The sequence below is a fragment of the Scomber scombrus genome, chromosome 21 (assembly GCF_963691925.1).
Source record: "Scomber scombrus chromosome 21, fScoSco1.1, whole genome shotgun sequence".
NCBI classification, from domain to species: domain Eukaryota; kingdom Metazoa; phylum Chordata; class Actinopteri; order Scombriformes; family Scombridae; genus Scomber; species Scomber scombrus.
Genome location: NC_084990.1, coordinates 24,017,983 through 24,041,899, shown reverse-complemented (window position 1 = coordinate 24,041,899; position 23,917 = coordinate 24,017,983). Strand labels below are relative to the sequence as shown.

Genomic DNA, 23,917 nt, shown 5'->3' with positions numbered 1-23,917 from the left:
ATGAATAAACATTCAAAACTTCAACGACTCTGTGCCTCTTTGAGAGAATTTTCCTAACAATATTTAACTTATTTAACATATTTACAAAACTAATTCGCTGATAGCTGGCTCTCTTTCTTGTTTTTGCCTCGAGGACAACAAAAGAGGAGAGAGAATGGGTTGTACATGCATCAAAAGTCCCTTACCAGTCTTGAACCAGGGATTTCTCAGGTATGTTGCATGCACTGATACTACCTTAATTTAATCAAATATTTAAGGCATGTGTGTGTTTGCTTGATTTATGTGGTGTCATGTTCACAACAGGTTGGAAAACAAGTCTTCAGATACCATAACAGTAGCGGCGCTGGGTCGACCTTTCACCTTAGGGATGCTTTATGATGCTCGGCAGGATGAATTAATGCCAGGTAAAACTTCATGTAGACAACAGTGGAGTGAGATGATTACTTAATCTGCCAAAAAGAATTTTAAAACTGAACTGGGACTGAAAAGTAAAATGTATTATTTATTTCGAATTTTGGATGCTTTCATTTTCTATCTAAAAACTGTAAAGCCCTCACAAGACAAGTAGTAGTAGTTTTGAAGGTCTGAAGGAATTCTAACCCCGTAAGTCTGATTAACTCACATTTATACACATTTAAACATTAAGACATCATTTATTGTGAAATATACCATATGTAGTTTTAATATTTATGTTTCTCCAATTTATATTAATAATATATGTTAATAAGATATGACAGTAAATATCTGTTTGAAACTAATTTTGTTTGTTTGTAATGCTATTTCACAATAAATAGATGCTCTCTGTGAACATGACCAGAGAATTCTACATACAGTATCTGGGGAAGTACTTATAATAGATAAGTACTGATATGACCTGCCACCTATGCACATATGGGTCATAAACTAACTCATTTTCTTGGATAGTTAGATGGATATATTAATGTACAAAACTGTTAAAATGACATGAGTGTGGCCCTTACTGAATGATATACACTACCGTTCAAAAGTTTGGGGTCACCCAAACAATTTTGTGTTTTCCATGAAAAGTCACACTTATTCACCACCATACGTTGTGAAATGAATAGAAAATAGAGTCAAGACATTGACAAGGTTAGAAATAATGATTTGTATTTGAAATAAGATTTTTTTTACATCAAACTTTGCTTTCGTCAAAGAATCCTCCATTTGCAGCAATTACAGCATTGCAGACCTTTGGCATTCTAGCTGTTAATTTGTTGAGGTAATCTGGAGAAATTGCACCCCACGCTTCCAGAAGCAGCTCCCACAAGTTGGATTGGTTGGATGGGCACTTCTTGCGTACCATACGGTCAAGCTGCTCCCACAACAGCTCAATGGGGTTCAGATCTGGTGACTGCGCTGGCCACTCCATTACCGATAGAATACCAGCTGCCTGCTTCTGCTCTAAATAGTTCTTGCACAATTTGGAGGTGTGTTTAGGGTCATTGTCCTGTTGTAGGATGAAATTGGTTCCAATCAAGCGCTGTCCACTGGGTATGGCATGGCGTTGCAAAATGGACTGATAGCCTTCCTTATTCAGAATCCCTTTTACCCTGTACAAATCTCCCACCTTACCAGCACCAAAGCAACCCCAGACCATCACATTACCTCCACCATGCTTAACAGATGGCATCAGGCATTCTTCCAGCATCTTTTCATTTGTTCTGCGTCTCACAAACGTTCTTCTTTGTGATCCAAACACCTCAAACTTGGATTCATCCGTCCACAACACTTTTTTCCAGTCTTCCTCTGTCCAATGTCTGTGTTCTTTTGCCCATCTTAATCTTTTTCTTTTATTGGCCAGTCTCAGATATGGCTTTTTCTTTGCCACTCTGCCCTGAAGCCCAGAATCCCGCAGCCGCCTCTTCACTGTAGATGTTGACACTGGTGTTTTGCGGGTACTATTTAATGAAGATGCCAGTTGGGGACCTGTGAGGCGTCTGTTTCTCAAACTAGAGACTCTAATGTACTTATCTTCTTGCTCAGTTGTGCAACGCGGCCTCCCACTTCTTTTTCTACTCTGGTTAGAGCCTGTTTGTGCTGTCCTCTGAAGGGAGTAGTACACACCGTTGTAGGAAATCTTCAATTTCTTAGCAATTTCTCGCATGGAATAGCCTTCATTTCTAAGAACAAGAATAGACTGTCGAGTTTCAGATGAAAGTTCTCTTTTTCTGGCCATTTTGAGCGTTTAATTGACCCCACAAATGTGATGCTCCAGAAACTCAATCTGCTCAAAGGAAGGTCAGTTTTGTAGCTTCTGTAACGAGCTAAACTGTTTTCAGATGTGTGAACATGATTGCACAAGGGTTTTCTAATCATCAATTAGCCTTCTGAGCCAATGAGCAAACACATTGTACCATTAGAACACTGGAGTGATAGTTGCTGGAAATGGGCCTCTATACACCTATGTAGATATTGCACCAAAAACCAGACATTTGCAGCTAGAATAGTCATTTACCACATTAGCAATGTATAGAGTGTATTTCTTTAAAGTTAAGACTAGTTTAAAGTTATCTTCATTGAAAAGTACTGTGCTTTTCCTTCAAAACATAAGGACATTTCAATGTGACCCCAAACTTTTGAACGGTAGTGTACTTTGAACCAAGAAATCAGGGGAGAAAAGAACATTGTTTGTGAGATTGGAGATACATAACTGAAGTCCGGAGCATACTCCCACACTTCTTGAAAGATCCATAATAGTTCCACGTGTGGCTGAATGATAGCATATAGTTTTTTCTGCTTTAACACATGATTGATGATTCATTTCTGCAGGTTTCACATTGTGGGATAACGCAACTCTACAAGAGAACATAACTGAAACCTCTCAGCGCAGCAGTGAGTTTCAGATTACGACGTCTGACTCCATTGATTCCAAGTCTTCTCTGCTGGATGTTGAAGCTTCTCTGAGGGCCAGTTACATGAGTGGACTGATTGAAGTTGGAGGATCTGCCAAGTACCTGAATGATCAGAAGAAATCCAATAATCAGAGCAGAGTGACGTTTCAGTACAAAGCTACCACCAACTTCAAGCAGTTGTCCATGAGTCAAGTTGCAAACCTGAAAACAGAACAAACAGAGGCTGTTGAGAACGGCCTTGCAACACATGTTGTCATTGGCATCCTTTATGGAGCAAATGCTTTCTTTGTATTTGACAGTAAGAGGTTAGACGCTAGAAGCACTAAGAGCATAGAGAGCAACATGGAGGCTTTGCTGAGGAAGATTCCATCATTCAATGTTCGGGGAAAAGTTGACATCAAGCTGACTGATGAAGAAAAAGACCTGACAAACAAATTCTCCTGCAAATTCTACGGGGACCTCATACTTGAAAGCAACCCAGCAACGTTTGAAGAGGCAGTGAAAACCTATGTGGAGCTTCCAAAGCTACTGGGAGAAAAGGGAGAGAACGCTGCTCCACTGAAGGTCTGGCTGACACCATTGAAGAACTTAGACCCAATGGCTGCTGAGGTGATAAGTGAGATCAGCGTTGGATTAGTGAATAAAGCTGAAGATACTCTAGAAGATCTTAGGCAGATAGAAATGCGATGCAACGATTCTCTGGAAGACAGCGTGTCAGAGAATTTTCCACAGATTCGCAAAACGCTGAGCAGTTTCCAAAAACTGTGCAAATCTTACACTTCTGGGCTCCAAGATATCATGAAGAAGACACTTCCCTCCATCCGTGGAGGCATACAGGATGAGAGCTCATTAGAAAACCTCTTTGCAGACAGAGACAAGTCACCATTCAGTCATGAAAAACTGAGCAAGTGGATGGATCACAAAGAGAGAGCGATCAACATCATTAGGTCCTGTTTAGACATGATGGGAACAAACCCAAAAATTGTCCGAAATCACTCTGAGTTGGATAGAGAGGTTCTTGCTCCAGGTGTGGAAGATGCTCTGTGCTTTGTCTTCACCTCTCTGGAAAGTGCTGACCCGTGCCTTGCTGCAATGACCAACTACTTGGAATTGCTTAAATCAGAAAGTGCCAGTGAAGACCACTGGTACTTCTCAGATGAAGTGTTGACCGAAATGAGAAGGAAAATCAAAACTGTCAATGATGTGGCCAAAACCGTGAAAAACAACAAGAGATTCTCTTTCCTTGTAGCAGCCATACCAAATAAGAAATACGCAGGAGCAACCATCTACCATTACAAGGACGGCATTCTGGTGGCTGATAATTACATAAAGCCTGAAGCGAAAGCTCTAAGAGGCAGCAGAGAGTTACTGTAGTTTGAGTCATGTCCATGTGCTTGTTACTCTCCTTGAGAAACCTGATTGCACTTCTAACAATCACAATCTTCATTTTGAGTATGACTTAGAAATAAGCTTTAACATTTATTGGCCTATAAACTGTAGCCAAACAGTAACTTTGAACTATAACTATTATTAAAACATTACTTTTGCAGATTTGTAAATAAAAATGTAACATAAAGTTCATAATAATGTTGTATAATATAGGCGCGTTTCCACTGCAGGAACTTAAGGAAGTTCCTGGTAAAATTTAGGAGGCGGGACCTTTCCAGGAACATCCTCTCAGCTGTTGTGTTTCCAGCAGAGTAGGACTTGATAGGACCCACCGGACTCTGACCGTGACGTCACAGAGGCGACTCGCCGAAAACATAACAAAGAAAACGACAACGAGGAGGTAAACATGGAGTAGCTGAGTTGGTTGCAGCGTTTCTGGTTTGTGTGTTCGTGTACATGGCTGTGGACGTTATAGACTTTTTTCCAGCAGTGTAGACGCTTTCTACTACTGTTCTTCTTCTGCTGGGTTTTTCAAAATGCGGCTTATTTTGGCGCTTTCTGTTGACGCCACATCCCGCTTTGACTTTACCCAATAAGCACTGAGGAAACCTCAAGCCCCACCCAGGAGTTTTTCGGGGCCGACCCCGAGGCAGGGACTCGTTTAGCTCCTATAAAAGGTCCAGGAGAGGTTCCTTCGGGGGAGGTTCCTGCAATAAAAACACGCACCAACGGCCCGGCCGGTTTTTCATCATCCTCATCATCACCAGATTGTGTTTTGGTCTCTCCATTAAATGCCTGTCATCTCACCCTGGAAACAAACATACTACACCAAACAACAACTACCTCGTTCTGTCTGAGGGAAACAAAAAGGCGACACATGGATCATAGCAGATGTATCCTGACGTTGGGTCTAACCACATAACCACATGTTTCAAGACTCTAACAAACAGAGTCCATAAGAAATTCAATTTCCAACAGTCCTAGGTTGCTTGCATCCAGGTGTGAACTGCACCCATGAACTCACTCAGCAGGAAAAGGCAAGTTAGCATTTAGCTGCTAACTGTTACAACAAAGGGACAATCTGTTGCCTCCTCAGAAACCTGGACCCTCTGATCTGCACCACTGAACACTGGCTACCCAGGAGAGCCGGCATCATTCAGCCTCAGAGCCAAACTCTTCTGCACATGGCTAAAGCACAGGACTGTTTAGTTAAATCAGTTTCAATGTACAAGCGTTGATTTGATTTAAGATTGTTCTTTGAGTGCTATTGTTACGATGTCTGTTCGTAGCTATTGTATAACCACACGGCGAAATGTGTCAGCCATATTGCTATTTTTATTTACACACACACACACACACACACACACACACACACACACACACACACACACACACACACACACACACACACACACACACACACACACACTTATACATAGACATGCCTTGTTAGATCCCTTATGTGTTAGGGTAAGAGTTAATTCATTTTAGCTAATATTTTAGATTGTGTGTTTTGCTTTGTTGTTGTAAATAAATGCGTTTGGATCATATACATGATGTCTGTTTAATGTTGCACAAGAATGAGTTTTGCAAACCTCTTTTCTACCAAGAACTGGACTGTCCTGCTGACTCTACAGAGTCTCCTTTAACACACTGACACACCTTCAACACCACATTCACTGAGCATGTTTATCCGGCAATCTGGGTGAAAGTAAACTATGTGAGCCTGTGTTGGTTTTAAACAGGAGCAGTAAGAGCCACATTTTGCACACTTTGTGGTTGCAGTATATTGACTTTTGTATTTTCTAAGGCTTTAGCGTAAACATAATGTTGTGCTAAAAATACTGATTAATCAAAGGGAGAACCATTCCTTTTATTGCAATACTAACTTGTTTTACACCATTATAAATCTTATATTCATACTTTATTATTTCTTAATCCATGGTGATTCTGATGTATGTTGAGAATATTGGGGATGTTATCAATTGCAATTTTGGCAGAGCAGTTAACATGATTTGGAACTAAAATAAAGTTAGTTTTTTTTTTAACATTGAGTGATAGTTCGTTGGACTTGAACCACATAGATACAGTAGCTTGGTAAGTTCTTTGTTTGCTACCTTAGTGATGGCATAAAGCTCTTTATGTTCGTGAAAGACAAGTTCACGGCTATTTCCTGCAGTCTATCTGTCCGCGCTCCTGAACCTGTGAACCAATCAACCTGTCAATCACCACGTAGCCACGCCCTAATGCATACCCTGCTTTATCGTCACATATAAAATCAGGGAGGCCAAAATGTCCCAAATGAACATCATACTGCATTGAAGAAGGCTTTAAACTAGCGATTGAGACCATAAACACATTTTGAAAACGTTTACTGAGGTTAGAAATCAAGTGAGAAGTTGGTGAATTCTCCATTGACTTGTATAGAGACGGATGTCGCCCCCTGGTGGCCTTTTGATAGAATGCAGTTCTAAGTTACTTCCTCGTTGGCATCATTTCAGAGGACCGGAACTCCCCGCCTGGTAAATAGTGAACCACAGTAGTGAATAATTTCTTACTCCAATATGTGACAGTTTCTGGAAGAGAATATTGTGGTTAACTGTATTGAATGCCTTATATAAGTCTAACAAAATACCTATAGTGTTTCCCTTTCTATCTCTAGCTTTGTACATTTCATTAGTTAAAAGTATAATTGCCATATAAGTTGAATGTTTCATTCTAAATCCATATTGGTGTGTATATAAAATATTTAACTTATTAAGATGTTGAAGTAGTCTTTGAAAAACAAGATTTTCAAGTATTTTGGATACAACAGCCTGTACATGGATCATCAATAAATGACTCTCAGTTACGTCCTTATATAACCTATAACCTTAATATACCACCAATGTAGGCAAATACATGTTGCAGCTTGACTAAATAGATCATTGTAAGCTAAATGTCTGTGGTGGATGGTGAGTTTTATAGCACAGAAGGTTAATGTGTGTTTTGTACTCATTTTATATTACAGGAAACTCCCATCACTTATAATCTCACACGTGTATTTTAAGATAGTTGTTATCAGGACGGACCATCAAATATAATAAAAGCTATAACTAATGTCAAATGTTTATTTTGCTTGGTATTTGCTGAGTATGTACATGTAGGTGTGTGTATATGTGTGTAGATGGCATGTATGCTTGTTTGTTTATGTATAGGTTTAATGTATATACATATATTTACATGAATGGTTTAAAGGTTAGGGCATCTATTAGCTTGTAGCTTCAGCCCTGTTGTTAGAGGGATGTGTTACTGTTTTTTTGTTGTTGTGGTTTTATTAATTTTTTTGCTGATCGAAATAAACTCTAACTCAAACTCAAATAATATATTCATTTCCTGATAAGAAAACCTCCACTAACTGATCATAGTTGTGAGACTTGCTGGAATAGTATCACTGATATGTTTATGTTATGTAACTCTTAGTTTATCTTTGTAGGGGAAAAAATCTACTTCATTTGACTTGTTCTTGTCAGACCACGAGACAAACCACTGAGCAAGAATATGCTATAAGAGAGGAAGTGTGAATGATAGCAGTTCAACATTGCTATTACAGTGAAGTTGGAAGTTAAATGCATTGTGCTCTTCCACTTGCTGATTGTCGTCTTTTGCCTTTAGACTTTTCTACTGATTGTCAGATTCTGCAGCTGCATTTGAAAAGTTTGCATTGTACAGTATGATTGTGATGTTTGCAGGTGCATCTCTGACAGCCAACAAAGGGGCTTTGTAGATACATACTAAGATGTCTGTGTCTTAGACGTCACCACAACAAACAACCACAAGAGAGCCCACCCATTTTGCTAAGTTTCCACAGTGTCGCTGTCACTGTCTCTCAATTCTCATCAGTCTCTCTAACACCATTGAAGCGACACATCTGGATGATATTTCCACACTGATGTGTTTTCAGTTGCAGAAAGGGAACTGTTGATTTGACCGAGTGTGGGTATCCCTCTACGTCTGTGATGGACACCCATGCCACTCACACTCCAGTGCCTCACAGACTGACCCAGGTGAGACAGAGTGTGTGTGTGCCACAGAACCTGCTGTTCATCCTGGTGAGCGTGGCGTTGTTCGGCATCGTGATAGAGGCCTGTTTCATCTACCGACTCTACAAACCTGAATCTGTGAGTATCAATCTCATCTGAGTCTGCACCAGCCTACCAGATACCTTTCACAGTTTCATCCCATGATCACTTATCAACGGAGCCTTATATTCGTAATGTAATATCTATTTAAATATTATTGTTTAATGTAATATTTATGTTGTATGTAATTGGAGTAAATTAAATATTCACTACTCAAACTAAGGTAAAATGTCAAGACAACAATAGTTAAATTAAAAAATGAATGACCTCATGACAAAAAAAAGCGAATATATAGCAAAATATGATAAAAGCAGGACATTTCATGTAAAGGTGATTAGAAAGTTACTTTAGAGCTGTAACATTTCTAGATTGGGATGTTTATCAATGAAATACAAAACACAAGGTATTATGCAAGTGCTGGCCTGGATCTACCAAAGGTGCAATCTGATCAAGTACCCAGTAATCAGAAAGGGGCCCTCAATGATGGGAGAACAAATACTTTTTCTTTTTTTGGTCTGACTTCACAGAAATAGACACACAGATGTTGATCATTATTGTTGCTTTCATGCAAAGAAAATAAAGTCTCATGATTGACGGCTGGGAAACGATTGTTCAGCAGGTTGCAATGTACTGTGGTTAGTTTGTACGATCTGGTGTGAGAGAAAATTGATCACTTAGCAGAAAATGGACGTCCGGCTGTAACCAAAAGCCTAGTGAGGAAGTCAAAAAAAGGAAGTGAAAGAAGTGGCTGCAGTAAAAAAAAAAGTTGTATTTGCAGTAAGATGTTTGATGCCTTGAGTTTGTGAAGGAGCTGGACTTTTAGCACCTGATCTCTGAGAGAGAGAGAGAGAGAGAGAGAGAGAGAGAGAGAGAGACAGAGAAAGAGAGAGAGAGAGCTGTAGGCCTATGTGTGTGTGGGAGGTGATTTGTTATACAGTATGTCGGCTTTTGCAGAGTGTGAAGTTACCTCGCTCACTTAGTGACATGTCAGCTTGACTGGAAGCTCAAAACCAGGGTGGGTAACATCGGGTGGATGTGATTTTTGCATTGAGTCGGTGTGGGGGGTCCATGAGTGTCAGTGCCTAGGGGCCCCCTCAGGTACTAATCCAGCCTTGTGCGTAGTTGGACTAAGGTTACAGTTCTCAGTGTCACATGCTACTCATTAAAAACTCTGTCATAGTTGTAACCAAAGTGGAACGGGAGGAGTCAATTAGTGATTATCTAGTGTTATGATGGAGTTATGGTGTAACAAACAACTTCATTTGAATAAAGGGTTAGGGTTAGAGACAAAATCAGGCCCACACCTCCTTCTTTACACTAAAGCTGATATGTGAGAACTTGTTCAGGTTTAGTGAAGTAGAAGCATCAGTGAAAAACAAACATGAGTGATTGTTTTTCTTAAAAAACTGCTGACAGGGAAAGAATGTCACTGTTATGAGGAGGAGTGAAGTAGAGGTGGAGAATGACATTAAAGTGTGGCCTTTGCTGTTGCTGTAGATGTGTGTCTCAGTTTCCTGTCCTTGTGTGGTTTACTGTGAGATGACAACAGTTACAGCGCTTGGCGGGGGAGGGGGGGGGGGGGGGGGGGCTGTGCAAACACGGGACAGTGGAGAAGAGGAAGTGGTTTATTTCATGCAGCATGGTTGCGATCGACCTTTTGATTACCAAAAGCACAGACCTGTCCTACTTTTCAGAGCAAACTAGGGCAGGTTTAGTGGTGATTGCTGCTGCATGATCATGCTCACTAACACAAAGCAAACAAGCACGACTGCCAGCTCAACTGTTTTTATTTCCTTTGCAGGTCAGCGGGTCAGCAACATTCTCTAAGATCATTGCAGGTATGTCAGCACTTGTTAAACTTAATTTGAATCTATACATATTTTCAGTTACTGTATCCACATGACAGACTTGTGTATGTCTGGTCACACAGAACGAGATGTTATCTCCACCAAATCCAACGATCCTTTCATCCCTACCAAACCAGTTGCACATCTGACAGGTGAGAGCAACACTGATGTCCCATCCAATAGCATAGTGTTAAATGTATTACCAAAATACACTGTTGTAGCTTTTGTTTGTAAAATGAAGGCACATTCTCAAAGTGCAGGGTGGGTCATTTATCATTTCTAAAGCCTAAAAAACCCTAACCCAACCTTAACCCTATTGTTGGTGTTGTCTTCTCCCTTTGTTTCTTTCCAGACGGACAAGATGCAGTTTCTACTCAAGAGATACTGGCATGGAGCACAGTTGCAGACCCTCTTCTCTATCAAATGGACTACAAAGACAGAAGTCTGGTCATTCAGAAGGCGGGGTATTACTATATCTACTCCAAGCTTTTCTTCTCAGACAACGGCACATTTCACCATCTTGTTAATCAGAAGAGTGAAAAGTTTGCAGGGAAAAGTCTCAATCTCCTGCAGTCCAGGAAATATTCAGAGTCTCTCAAGTTTTCCATAAAGTCCAACAGTTACCTGGGAGGAGTGTTCTACCTGGACAAGGGTGATGCCATTTTTGTAGAAGTGAGTAACACCACAAAAATAATGCGTAACAAACCCACTGAGAATGTCTTTGGTGCTTTTATGATATGAACATCATATTAAGATTTCACCAGGTATGGAGTAAGAGCATCTTTTCTCATTTCTTTGTAATGAAAACACAGATTTGCATCCAGAAAGTAGACCAGGACTGAATCTGACAGTTTCTAAACAGTTTGAGAGTTTAACTAAATTCATTTTCACATCAGAGACTTTTTCTGTGCTCCTTTATTTACTTATTTTACACTTAAGCTTCTGTAGGTAACAACATGACACATCATGGAGGGATAATTTGAAGACACACTGCTTAGTTAGATCTTCATATTTGTGCTGAGTTTAATCATATGCATGATGATAACATTTAAAAAGACGAGCTGTATTCTTACACATTTCTTCGTATTCTTTCTGTAACACATACTGAAAACTATTCATGTCTGAATTATACTATTGCTTTAATTCTGCTGTCTATGTGCAATAATACATACAAAAAAGAATGAAATAAAAATCTAATGATGTAGATGTTGGTGTTGGTATTTGTTGGTTTTCTCAGATGAATTGAACTTGTTTATGTACTTCCTGTTGCGTAAGACCGGGCCACACTGGAGCCTGCTGAGTCTCAGTCTCAGCTCCTCATTGCAACCACACGACACACATATAGCAGAGAAAGGGTTTTATAATACCACAGTGAGATAACATTACAGTCAATGTGTCAACCACTTGTGTTCATACTGGTTTTACATCACTGTAACTTTCATGACAAATGAACTTCTCTTGAGGGTTTGGAAGTACAGCATGTATAATATGTGTGTTCCACCCATATTGCACCTGTAGATGGGCATTATCACCCCATCACCATGGTGACAAGCATGCTAACGTGACCTATACAAGCAAAAACACTTTTTTTTCTTTGCAGCAATTGTTACGTTTTCCTTTCATCTGTGTCTGTTCGAAGAAGCAGCTCTTGAAAACACCCACAGAGTTTTATAAGTCATAAACTGAGGAGGAAGTGGTCGTTGGGGAGGGGGGGGGGGGGGGGGGGGGCAGCAACAGATAGCCTGACTCGCTTTCCAACCTCAGACCCGGAGAGTAGCTGCTGATTAAAATGCACTTTAACAGGACTGTGTGTGTGCAGGTTAAAAGTGGATCTCTGGTGGAACTGAGAATGTAATTACATCAAGGGTGAAGTCTAAATGCAAAAAGTAATGCATTATCTGTGGACTCATAGGTTTCTTTGGCTCAGATGTTTTTATAACATTTTGTATTTTCATGACAGTTTCTCGATGCATGTGTGAGTCGTCATCTTCCAGCGTCGGCTCACCTGTAAGGAATGAGAGACTGGGTTTAAAGGAAGGGGAGATGTATCAGCTGACTGGTTGGGTTTCACACTGTTCATTTTTCTCTCATCATTAAACCTCGGTCTAGACATGACTTTTACGAGCTCTATAATTACCTATGAGCTCAAATTATTCACACTTCCATACATGAAACTAGTATTTTCCATTGATAAATCAGGGCTGCATTTTCAGATATCAATTAAATAACACACAGCTAAATACTGCCCCCTTGTGTCAGTATAAAGCAGTGCTGACATTTAACTTATCAATACTTTACTATAGAGTTAAATGAAAGTACAGTGTCTCTAAATATAATCTTTTTGTTACCACAAGTTATTTTCATTCAAAGTAGCAGCTTCTAGAAAATCTTTTATTATAATGTCTGAAGTTATCAGTCACTGAAAACATAACAGCAGGGCTTGAGTGATTTTACACGTTCCTTTAAACTGACATTTGAGTGGAAATGATGGGAAGAGGCGATGAGGGTTTTTACAGAAGCTGCTGCATATTATGTATTATTATTATCTTGCACACCTGCCTTAACATCGGGAAGTGGAAAGCGAATGTAGGAACAAACCAACCCATGCTGGTGCTTCTAATAAATGAGACAGAGTGGAATTCATTCATCTTGGACCTCAACTCCAAGCCGTGGTGTCGATGCTTTTGGTCTGTGATGACAGTAAGAGGAAAGGTAGGAGAGGCAGGTTTGGGAGCCTCCACAGCTAGTCCAGTGGTGTTAGGACATATACAGGGGAGCGTATCGGTTAATCTGCGACTGGATTCTCCACATCTGATGCAAATCCATGTGTAATAGTCTGTGTGTGTCAGTTAGCATTTGGTAGCTCTGCACTTTGCACAGCAGCAGTCACAGAGTCAATTAATTGCTCACTCTTATGTATTTGATACAATATTTGCATATATATATATATATATATATATGCATATTTAGTGCAAGAGGGTTTCATTTTTACATTTGAGGTCTGTTTCGAAAACCCTCTGACCTGGCTCTCTGAGCTAGTACTGAAAAAGTAAAGGTAAGTTATTATTTATTGTCAAAGCACAAATTATATACAGTACTTGCAAAAACTAGAATACCTACAGTAGGGCTGGGCAAGCTAAAACCAAAAGAAATGAAATGTAGTGGAGAAGAAGAAGAAAGTCTCCAACAAACAGAAATCATTTATAAAGGAGATATTCATTTCCTCTCGTCAGCCTCTGGGACGTGATGTTTAATTGTGAGGACGTGTTGCCTTACATTGGGTGTGAGTGCACTAAATCACGTGACAGGATATCAGCATGAAAAAGATGTTCTTTGTTCCTCTTTCCCACGAGAAAATAATTTAAGTAGTCACCAAGCATGTTAACCTTTCAGAAGCATTTCCACATTTTTGATTTACTGCGCAGCACTAATACAGACACAGAAACACACTGAAGCAGCCAAGCAGGCTAATTCAGAGGATGAAAAACAGCATGAAAGGACAATAGGTGGACAGTATGGATGCAAACAAAATAATGATTTATTATACAGATCATACTGATGTTGTCAAATTGTATTTTGAATTGAGCGACATCAGTCCTGAGCAGCAGTCCAGACACTGGTGGTGGCTGATGACTTCTACACTGTAGCCCATAAAGTTGGAATAAAATAATTTTTACTTCTTCTCATGAAATTATTGTGACAATGTGATTTATTCTTGATAGATAAAGTGTAAATATTCTCTAAATTGTATTGATTAACCTTATTGCACCTGGTCAAAGGTGATTACTGATTTGTATAAGAAGACAATAAACAGAGGAATGCGTCTGAAAACTACTTTATTCCAACAACAGTGGTGAAAAATGATGTGATTGAGGTCAAGTCTTGCAAAATAATGTATTTAAAAACTAACTCCCTGATTATTTTTGACATTTGATCATTTATAAAGGAGAATCTTTCTTCAGATGGCTGAAGTCTGCATGTGAGACAAACTGCAGCAGAATTAAAATAAGATTTCAGCCACATAAGGAAGCATGTTTTTATGTGGCTCCTTATATGGGGTGGGGGTGGGGGGGGGGGGGGGGGGGCAGTAATAGAGAGAAGAGGATATAAGTAACTTCAGACTATCACAGGCCGTCAGTCTGGACGCTCCACTTAGAAGTAAAGAGGACTGCGATCTGCACAGCTACACCAGGTAAGGAATAACAGGGTGAGAATATTTAAGTAAAGTAAAGTAAATCCACTGCCATGCAACTAAATATCAGAATAGCTTTAATCGTTCAGTGTGTGCTGCCTCACTAAGATCAAATATGAGTCCTTGTAAGAAATGTCTGTGCCATTCTATCTATTTGCTATGTATTATAAAATCCTATTTTTTATGTTATAGTTTTAATGATGATAAATGTTTCTGCTATCAAGTGAATGATCTGTTTGAGGAAATCTTTTGTTGCATGTTTTGGATAAATGTTAGTTAATCAGTAACTAACAAGTGTTTCTGAATATACAGTATGTTTATTGGAAAAAGCCACACTGCACCTGTAAGATTAAGAAGTTAATACTGTATAATTCATGAGAATAATAATAATAATTAAAGCTGCAAGTAGCGATGAACGGACCCTCGCTCCCCCGCCCTGAAATTCACCGCAACGCCACGCACGTCGGGTTTAATGGAGGAAAAAGATTTTGATGACTTTTCATCTCCAATGTCTTAAAATGATTCTCAATGAATTTGAAATTGGTCAGATTAAATCTCTAAGAGGAGTTTAGTTAAAGTTAGATGTGTGGAAATTGGGGGCTCAATTTTTTTCATTTGCCTAGTGTAGAGCCATTTTGCAACATGCATTTTCACGGCCCAAGCACTGTTTAGAGCTCGGGCCCTAATGAACAATAATCAGGGTTTGATGTGTATTAAAACAAAGACAGACAAATTAATTCATTGCAATTCAGATGTTTGTATAATTAGAACAAAGCATTTCTGAGAAGAAGAGTAGAAACCCAGATCTCTGCACTGTGCATGTTGGAGACGTGATCTGTGGTTTGTGTACTCACAAAAACAGCAGTAGCTACGTGCTCAGGACGAGGGGTTACAACACAAAGACAGTATATAGTTTCAGTAACAAGAAGACAAAATAGAGGAATTGACTCAGAATGTGCACTTGTACAGATGACCAAATAAGGAGCTGTTTTTACTGTGCTGTGTGACAGTTTCAGGTTCAGGTTCATTTCACTTTATTCGTACCAGTAGGTATATTTGCTTTGCAGCGGGAGAGGACAGACATCCATCTGAACACATTTTACGAACAGCACAGACAATATAACAAATATCCTAAAATACAGGTGAAAAGAAATGAATAAATAAGCATTGCCTCTTTGCAATATGTAGTAACAGTCACACATCTCATAGGAGTTAGGGTATGGGATTTAAATAGATTTTAGTCCACATAAATGATCTGTTCAAATTCAAAAACTCAAACATAGTAAAGTTAATAATTGAAGTTAAGTAAAGGTTGTTTACATATTTTTTTTAGAATAACAAACTGAGTAAAAGCTCAAAGACAAACAAAAACTCACACAGTCTGCTTGATGAAGATATTGAACCCAAATGGCTCTTGTGCTCTTGGTTGTGCTGTAGAGTGTGTCAGTGTGTGTGAATGTATAGGGTTCTCCTGATGAGCAGGTTGGTCTTACTTGGCAGCCTCTACAATCAGTGCATGAATGTGTGAGTTGGTCAGAAGACTAGAAAGCTGCTATCTGAGTGGATTCTTACCATAAGATTGTGTGGGTTTGGTTTGATCTGTGTTGTGTCGTGTTCCTCAACAGGTTGCAGAAATGTCTTCAAACATGATGGCAATACCTGCGCTGGGTCGACCCTTCACCGTTGGAATGCTCTATGATGCCTGGAAAGATGAGTTAATCCCAGGTAGAGTTTAATATGTGAACAATAGTAGAATAATATAATTACTTACTTATTTTAGTGCTGCCTACAAGGAAGAACATCAATTCCCATCCCCCCAAAGAATTTAAGGAACAGTATATTATCTCTTTTGGACAGTGCAAGCATGCCTATGGAGCTCTTGCTTTGTGTTTACTCACTTGCAAAGTGATCTAAGTAATACTTCCTCCATTGTTTGACATTTAAGCAGCAAAACTGAACATTTTACCCATTTCTTGTAATAGCATGTGTGGCCAGTGAGCAACTTTCTTTGAAATTAATGGGTGCCATCATGGAACACAATATTCAATGAACTAAACATGTTGATAGAATAAACACTTTTGGTGCACATGGGTTCGGCCCTTACTGATGAATGTACTTTAAATCAAGAAATTCATGAAAAAAAGAACATGTTTGTACACTCCAATGAATCTGTAGCAGAGATTATGATTGGAGACACCTAACTGAAATCTAGAGTATACATGATGTTTCAGCCTCCTAGATTTCTTTTAAGATCCATATTATCTCTATTTAAATGTAAACACATGTTTTCTGCTTTAACACATATGTGATGTTTACTTTCATCAGGTTTCACATTGTGGGATGAAGCAACTCTACAGAAGAACACATCTGAAACCCTGAAACCAGGCAGTGAGTTTCAGATTACAGCATCTGACTCAATTGAATCCAAGTCTTCTCTGCTGGATGTTGAAGGTTCCCTGAAGGCCAGCTTCCTGGGTGGACTGATTGAAGTGGCAGGATCTGCCAAGTACCTGAATGACCAGAAGAAATTCAATAATCAGAGCAGAGTAACACTTCAGTACAAAGCTACCACCAACTTCAAGCAGTTGAAGTTGACTCGACTTGGAACACAGAACATGCAGCAAAAAGATATCATTACAAGGGGCCTTGCAACACATGTTGTCATTGGCATCCTTTATGGAGCAAATGCTTTCTTTGTATTTGACAGTGAGAAGTTAGATGCAAACACAGTGCAGGACATCCAAGGCAGCATGGAAGCTGTGATAAAGAAGATTCCACTATGTGATGTTGGGATTAAAGCTAAACTCCAGCTCAGTGAAAAAGAAAAAGCCCTGACAAACAAATTCTCCTGCAAATTCTATGGAGACTTTATCCTAGACAGCAACCCTGCAACATTTCAGGAAGCAGTCAATACCTACGCACAGCTTCCAAAGCTGCTGGGAAAAGGGAGACAGAATTCTGTTCCACTTAAGGTCTGGATGATGCCGCTAACAAATTTCGACTCTGGAGCCGCACAGCTGATGACTGAGATCCATGTTGGACTGGTGAGGAAAGTTCAAGAAGCTTTAGAAGATTTAAGGCAACTGGAAATGAGATGCAACGATTCTCAGACAGACAAAGTTGTCAAGAAATTTCCACAAATTCAAAGAAAGCTGAGAAATTTCAAAGAATTGTGTAACTGTTACACGTCGATGCTTCGGCAAACATTTGCAAAGAAATTACCCTCCATCCGTGCAGGTAAACTAGCTCCGAGCTCATTGGAAAAACTATTTTCAGACCGAGACAAGTCACCATTCAGTCATGAAAAACTAAACAAGTGGATGGATCACAAGGAGAGAGAGATCAATGTCATCAGGTTCTGTGTCGACATAATGGAGGGAACAAACACAAAGATCGTACAAAATAAATCAGAGCTGGATAGAGAGGTTCTTGCTCCAGGTGTAGAAGATGCTCTGTGCTTTGTCTTCACCTCTGTGGGAAGTGCTGACCCATGCCTTGATGCGATGACCAACTACATGGATTCACCGAAAACACAAAGTACCAGTGAAAACCACTGGTACTTCTCAGATGAAGTGTTGACCAGAATGAGAAAGAAAGCCAAAGCCTTCAATGATGTTGCCAAAGGCCTGAAGAACAGCAGGAGATTCCGTTTCCTTGTAGCACCCATAGCAAATAAGAAATACACAGGAGCAACCATCTACCATTACAAGGAAGGCATTCTGGTGTCTGATAATTTCGCAAAGCCTGACATACCTGATGTGAGGGCTGTAAGAGACAGAAGAAAATTAATCTGGTGTAAGTCATTTACATGTGTTTGTTACTCTCCTTTAGAAACCTGATTCAAACATTTACAAGCTCCATTTTGAGTATTAATAATGCTGCGTACCAATTGTACTTGGAAGTTGGAATGTCAGAGCTCCTAGTAGGAAGTTTCAACTGGAATGTCCCTGGATTTCTGACTTGAGAGGTCGGACAAACCTCATCAGCCCCAACCTCAAAAATCCAACATGGTGCATCAACAGTGTGATAGTTGTAGTAACATCCGGTTCATTAGCAGTTTTGTCTTATTTATGCATCAATAAATCAATCATACACACAGCACTGTCCAACTTCTATGTTTGGACATGTTGCTACGCTGTTAAGTAGGCACATAGTGAAATGCGTTTTCATCAACTGGTGTTGTTATCAATGGCTAACCTGGCTAGAACTGGTTTTCTGACTTCTAAACTGGAATGAATCAAAATTGGTTGTGTCAACAGCTCTGACTTTCAACTTCGGAGTGAAATGGAATGCAGCATTAGAAACAGGACGTGAAGACATGCATGAATACGTATTAGCTTACAAACTATAGCCAAACAGTCACTTTACACTATAAATAGGGTTAAAACATTAAGGCATACTAAGGCAGATTTGTAGACATAAATATATTACAGAAAGCCCACAATAATCTTACTATACATATGTATATGTGTGTGTATATACAGTGCTGCTTGTAAGTTTGTGAATACTTTAGAATTTTTTCTGACCTAAAATGAAATTTTCATACAAGTCATATAACTATTCTGACATTTTACGTCGTATTTATTTAGAAATAGGAGAAATTCCACAGGTTTCACAAACTTTCAAACAGCACTGTATATGTGTGTGTTGTTGTAAATTATAGAGTGATGATGAGGATGATTAATAACAGGTTGTGTGTCTCTTCATTAGATGCCTGTGATCTCACTCTGGACCCAAACACAGCAAACAGCTACCTCATTCTGTCAGAGGGAAACAAAAAGGCGATCTGTGGAACATGGCAGGCGTATCCTGATCACCCTGACAGGTTTGACTCACATGTCCAGGCATTGTGCAATGAGAAGCTAACTGGGCGCCATTACTGGGAGGTAGAGTGGAGTACTGGTGACTCTGATGAGGTTGGAGTGGCTGTTACATACAAGGGAATAGGCAGGAAAGGAGGCAGTACAGTGAGCAGGCTTGGACATAACGCCTTGTCCTGGTACTTTGGCCACAGATATGGGCTTTATGCATGGCATGATGCTACAGAGCATTTCGGCCCTCTCCCTGCAGCTGACTGCAAACGAGTTGGAGTTTACCTGGACTGGCCTGCTGGCACTTTGTCCTTCTACAGAGTCACGTCTAACACACTGACACACCTGCACACCTTCTACACCACATTCACCGAGCCTGTTTATCCAGGTATCTGGATCTGGGTGAACTCAAACTATGTGAGCCTGTGCCAGTTTTAAACAGGAGCAGTAAGAGCCACATTTTGCACACAGCTTGTGGTTGCAGTACATTGATTTATATTACTTTGTAAGGGTTTTTAAGGGACAATGTTTCCAACACAAGTCCAAAACATTTTTAACAAGTATTACAGGTACTGTTTTAATCAAAGGGAGAACCATTCTCTGTTTCAGTATCACTTATCTGTGTGTTTTAAATCTTATATTCACATTTTATTATTTCTTCATACATTAATTCTGATGCAAAACCTGCTTCTCAGTTGAGTCTGTGGTCAAGTAAACAAACAGCTACTCATATATTTGAAGGGCCACATTCACGCTGACTATTAAACCTTCACTGTTTCATAGCAAATAACATGTTTTTCTCTTTTCTTTTCACCTGTTAGAATTTTGCATTTAGCATCTCTAAATCTTTGTGGTATGAATCTTGAGGTGAATTCTCATCTCATAACACTTGTAATGGAAAACTGAATATTCTTGTATTGTGGCTTCATGGTTTATAGGACATCATGTCTCCATGGTGCCATCCACAGAAAATATTGTGTAATCTGATTATGTTTTGGGACATGGATGTTTGTATTTTTTGTTTTTATTACTCTAATTTGTAAGATAAGTATGAAAATATTGAATATTTGCTACATTACATATTCATTCGGCTGATGCAAAGTAATTATTTGGGTATCTGGTAATGTAAACACAATATGTCAGTGATTACATGCCTGTAGATTACCATCAAATCGTTTTAGATGTACAGGAGGTTCCCTAAGGAAGGAAGTGTTTATGTTTCTTTATTTTTAGATGTAGTGGGACACTCAATTTAATTTAGAAGTTGTTTTTGTTTTATTTCATATTGTTAATTAAACTGCAACACCACTCTCTCATTAAGGACATTAGCAGTGAGTGGTGGCAAAGTTTTCTCTTTTCATGCTTTTAAGGTTCAGTTCTTGCTGTTTTGCTTTTCATGCACACAAAAAAAGAAAAAAGAAAGAAAAAAGATAATGCACTTAAATGATCCATATTTCCAAAATATTAACAATGATTGACAAAAGTGATGATTCCAGATTTTTTTGTTTTAATCTTTCTAACACAAGTATAATGTACCACTCAGGAAACCTCTGCTGGTCTTTGTTTATCTGGTTGTGGTTCTGGACTTTCTGCAGTGAGCCTGACCAAGAGTCCATTTACTCACTGTGGTGATCTGATGCTGCAGTCACAACATTGTGTTTAAGGTGTTCTGAGGTGTTGATAGTCTTGCTGATGTTTATAGAGCTGAAGCTCTCCTGGATTGTGATATAGTCACATTTCTGTAACACCTGTTGAACATCTGAACAACACCAATAAAGTGAAGTCCTGAGTTGACCACTGTGTGCAGCTTGGTTTATTTCCTGTTTATTACAAAATCCAGTGGCCTAGTTGAGTAAGAACAGAGACAAAGTGATGATGTGAGTCTTGATCTGTCTTTAAACCGACACCAACCAGTGGTGGAGTGTAACTAAGTATTATTACTATTATTATTATGTTTACTGAAGAGCTGAACTGAAGAACAAATTAACACTACTTTTACTTTTCCTGTACCTTGTACAACCGACCCAGTACATGTCAGATGGAGATGTACTTTTCATCCCCCTACATTCATTTACATCTATTGCTTAGTCACTATCAGATCATAATTTTATATAAATATATCGTCCTCTTGGTGTTTGACATAACATTGTTATTTGCTGATTTCAGCCAAAAGGAGAGTCCAAACCAAGTGATTTTTTATTTTATTCTGTCAAAAAAATGTTCTTAAAAGTAAGGCCTGAACACTGCCGGGGTTGGAGAATCACTCTCCTGTGGAGCTCAGTAAAGCAGGATTGAGTTGTAATTCCCTTCATCACCACCAGATGTCAGCATAGTGTTAACCACACATTCAGGCTGGAACAAGGACTCGTAACAGCAATATCTATGTCAGTTTGATGATTCATTGATTTAGCAAAACTGCACATTAGAATTCAAAGCACTAGTTTAACCCACTTTGAGCCCTTTTCACATCCTGTACCAACACCATCACCTCCATCTCTCTGTGCACTGTGTTTTTATCCTGTCACTGTCAAGTAAATAAATAAGGATTAACAGATTAATAAACACAAAAGAAACAGAAACATGGTGTTGCTTTATAAACAAGAGATTAAAAAAATAATTAAATCACAGTCCTGAATATAAAAAGACTGTTGAAATAAAATACAAACAGACACTCAACACAAGACATGAAATGGAGGTGTAGTGTGAACACGAAAATAAATAATTAATTTAAACTCATCATAAAAATTAAACACCTCAACCTATTAAAGAACCCCCCCCCCCCCCACACACACACACACACACACTTTTGCTCCACCATCTGCACCAATGTTTCCCTCTGAATTATCATTTTAAGCCTGTTTCTCCCTCTAATGGCCTCAGTGACGACCTCAACAGCTGATTCATTTGTTCCCAAACAAATTAATCCAATTATCAACAATTTGACACACAATGCAGACGGGGATTTTGGGCTTCCTGGTTGTTAATCCAGCCTTTAAAGACATTAAAGACATTATTTATCTTATGTTGAATATTAACTCTGCAACTAAACCTCTTAGTTTATCAAGTTATTGTCTATAAAAGGTCAGAAAATACTGAAAATACTTCCCGAAAGTCAAAAGGTGACGTCTTTAAATGTCTTAATTAATCCAACATACAGTGCAAAACCTGAAGATATTCAGTTTACTGTCATGTATGAAGAAGAAAAACTTTAAATTGTTACATTTGAGAGTCTAAAACAAGTCATTTTTTGGCATATTTGCTTTTAAAAATGAGTCAAACGATTATTTGATTAACAAAGTAGTTGCAGAATAATCAGCTAATGGTTGCAGCTCTTAAAAAATGACCACTAACTCCAGCTGTCAGGTAAATGTAGGAGAATAAAATGTACAAAATAAGGAAGTAAAATAGCAGAGTGTCTAAACTGGAGGAGAAAAAACCTAAAATCTCTTGTGTGCGTTAGGTGTGTTAGCTCGTAGCTTTTAGCTCGTCTGCCGGCCATCTGCTGCACATCAGGAAACATCTGGCTGACGCTCCACTTCTTAAACAGGTCAGTTTGTACCTAACAGACAGGTGATGATGAGCTGAGCAGTGATGGAGCTCAAAATGAAGCCAAGTGAAAATGTGAATATACGTTCAGACGTTGGTCTGAAGTAACATCTCACCCACATTCAGAAGATTTCAGTACCAACACTCCGCCCCCTAGAGACCGACGTCTAATGAATGTGACAACCAACCCCGGTCTCCCCTAATTATGATTTGGATGTTGACATTAATGCTGAGGCTCATGGGAACTGTGCTCATGATGAAAGTATGCCAGGAGACGTTCTGGTCCTGACTGAATGTTGGATCATCGGTCGGTGTTTCTAAGCAGGAGTGTTTTTTCTGTGACCTGCTGACATCTGAACTGGAAGCCCTTCCTGTCGGCTCTCCTGGGCCGCTGCGGGCCGATGTGTCGACATCGAGCGGCAGCAGGAAGTGAGGTAATCCCACATGAAAACTGTGAATTATGGGGACGCTTCCTCCTCCTGTCAGCTCCCTCTGTCTCTATTTGACACTTTCTCTTCCTTCCTGTCTTCATCTGGTTCTCTTTATTCTCTCATTTGGTCTTCGCAGTGAAAGTCACTTAAAGGCAAGGCAGCTTTATTTATAGAGAGCATTTCATACACAATGGCAACTCAATGTGCTTTACATAAAACAAACATTTAACAGTAAGAATTGGAAATGAAAAATATAAAAACCTGCAGAAAAATAGAAAGAGAGAAATAAAATACTATAATAGAGCATTAAATATAAGGTTGCAGCATAAAATAATGATTTGCTTTAAAATCATTAAAAGGACATAGAGGGCAAATGAAAGATTAAAATGTAAAGTGCTTTGAAATAAAGAGTTCAATCATAAGCACAGGAGAAGAGAAGTGTTTTTAACCTGATTTCAGTTCTGCTGGTAGTTTGTTCCAGTTGTGTAAAAGCTGCTTCACCATGTTTAGTCTGAACTCTGGGCTCCACTATCTGACCTGAGTCAGTAGATCTCAGAGCTCTACTGGGTTTATATTCTACTAACATGTCATTCATGTATTCTGGACCTAAACCATTCAGTGATTTGTAGACCAGTAGCAGAACTTTAACATCTATTCTATAGCTGACTGGGAGCCAGTGTAAAGACTTTAGAACTGGAGTAATGTGC

At 39.2% G+C, this 23,917-nt stretch overlaps 4 protein-coding genes across 4 annotated transcripts in view; all 4 read left to right on the top strand.

Annotated features, from left to right (window-relative positions):
• The window catches only part of LOC134003423 (microfibril-associated glycoprotein 4-like), a 274,046-nt gene that overhangs the window by 154,213 nt on the left and 95,916 nt on the right, over window positions 1-23,917 (top strand). The gene's annotated exons all lie outside the window — the stretch shown is intronic.
• Window positions 166-4,247, top strand: LOC134003809 (neoverrucotoxin subunit beta-like). Its single transcript, XM_062443159.1, has 3 exons — window positions 166-214; window positions 339-404; window positions 2,791-4,247. Exons 1-3 carry the CDS (start codon window positions 166-168, stop codon window positions 4,245-4,247), a joined length of 1,572 nt encoding a protein of 523 aa, XP_062299143.1.
• Window positions 8,191-11,398, top strand: LOC134003663 (tumor necrosis factor ligand superfamily member 14-like). Its single transcript, XM_062442925.1, has 4 exons — window positions 8,191-8,422; window positions 10,185-10,221; window positions 10,314-10,382; window positions 10,583-11,398. The coding sequence occupies exons 1-4, from the start codon at window positions 8,261-8,263 to the stop codon at window positions 10,969-10,971; spliced, it is 657 nt and encodes a 218-aa protein (XP_062298909.1). The 5' UTR covers window positions 8,191-8,260; the 3' UTR covers window positions 10,972-11,398.
• On the top strand, window positions 16,057-19,671 carry LOC134003808 (stonustoxin subunit beta-like). The gene is made up of 3 exons (XM_062443158.1): window positions 16,057-16,147; window positions 16,748-18,217; window positions 19,133-19,671. Exons 1-3 carry the CDS (start codon window positions 16,057-16,059, stop codon window positions 19,669-19,671), a joined length of 2,100 nt encoding a protein of 699 aa, XP_062299142.1.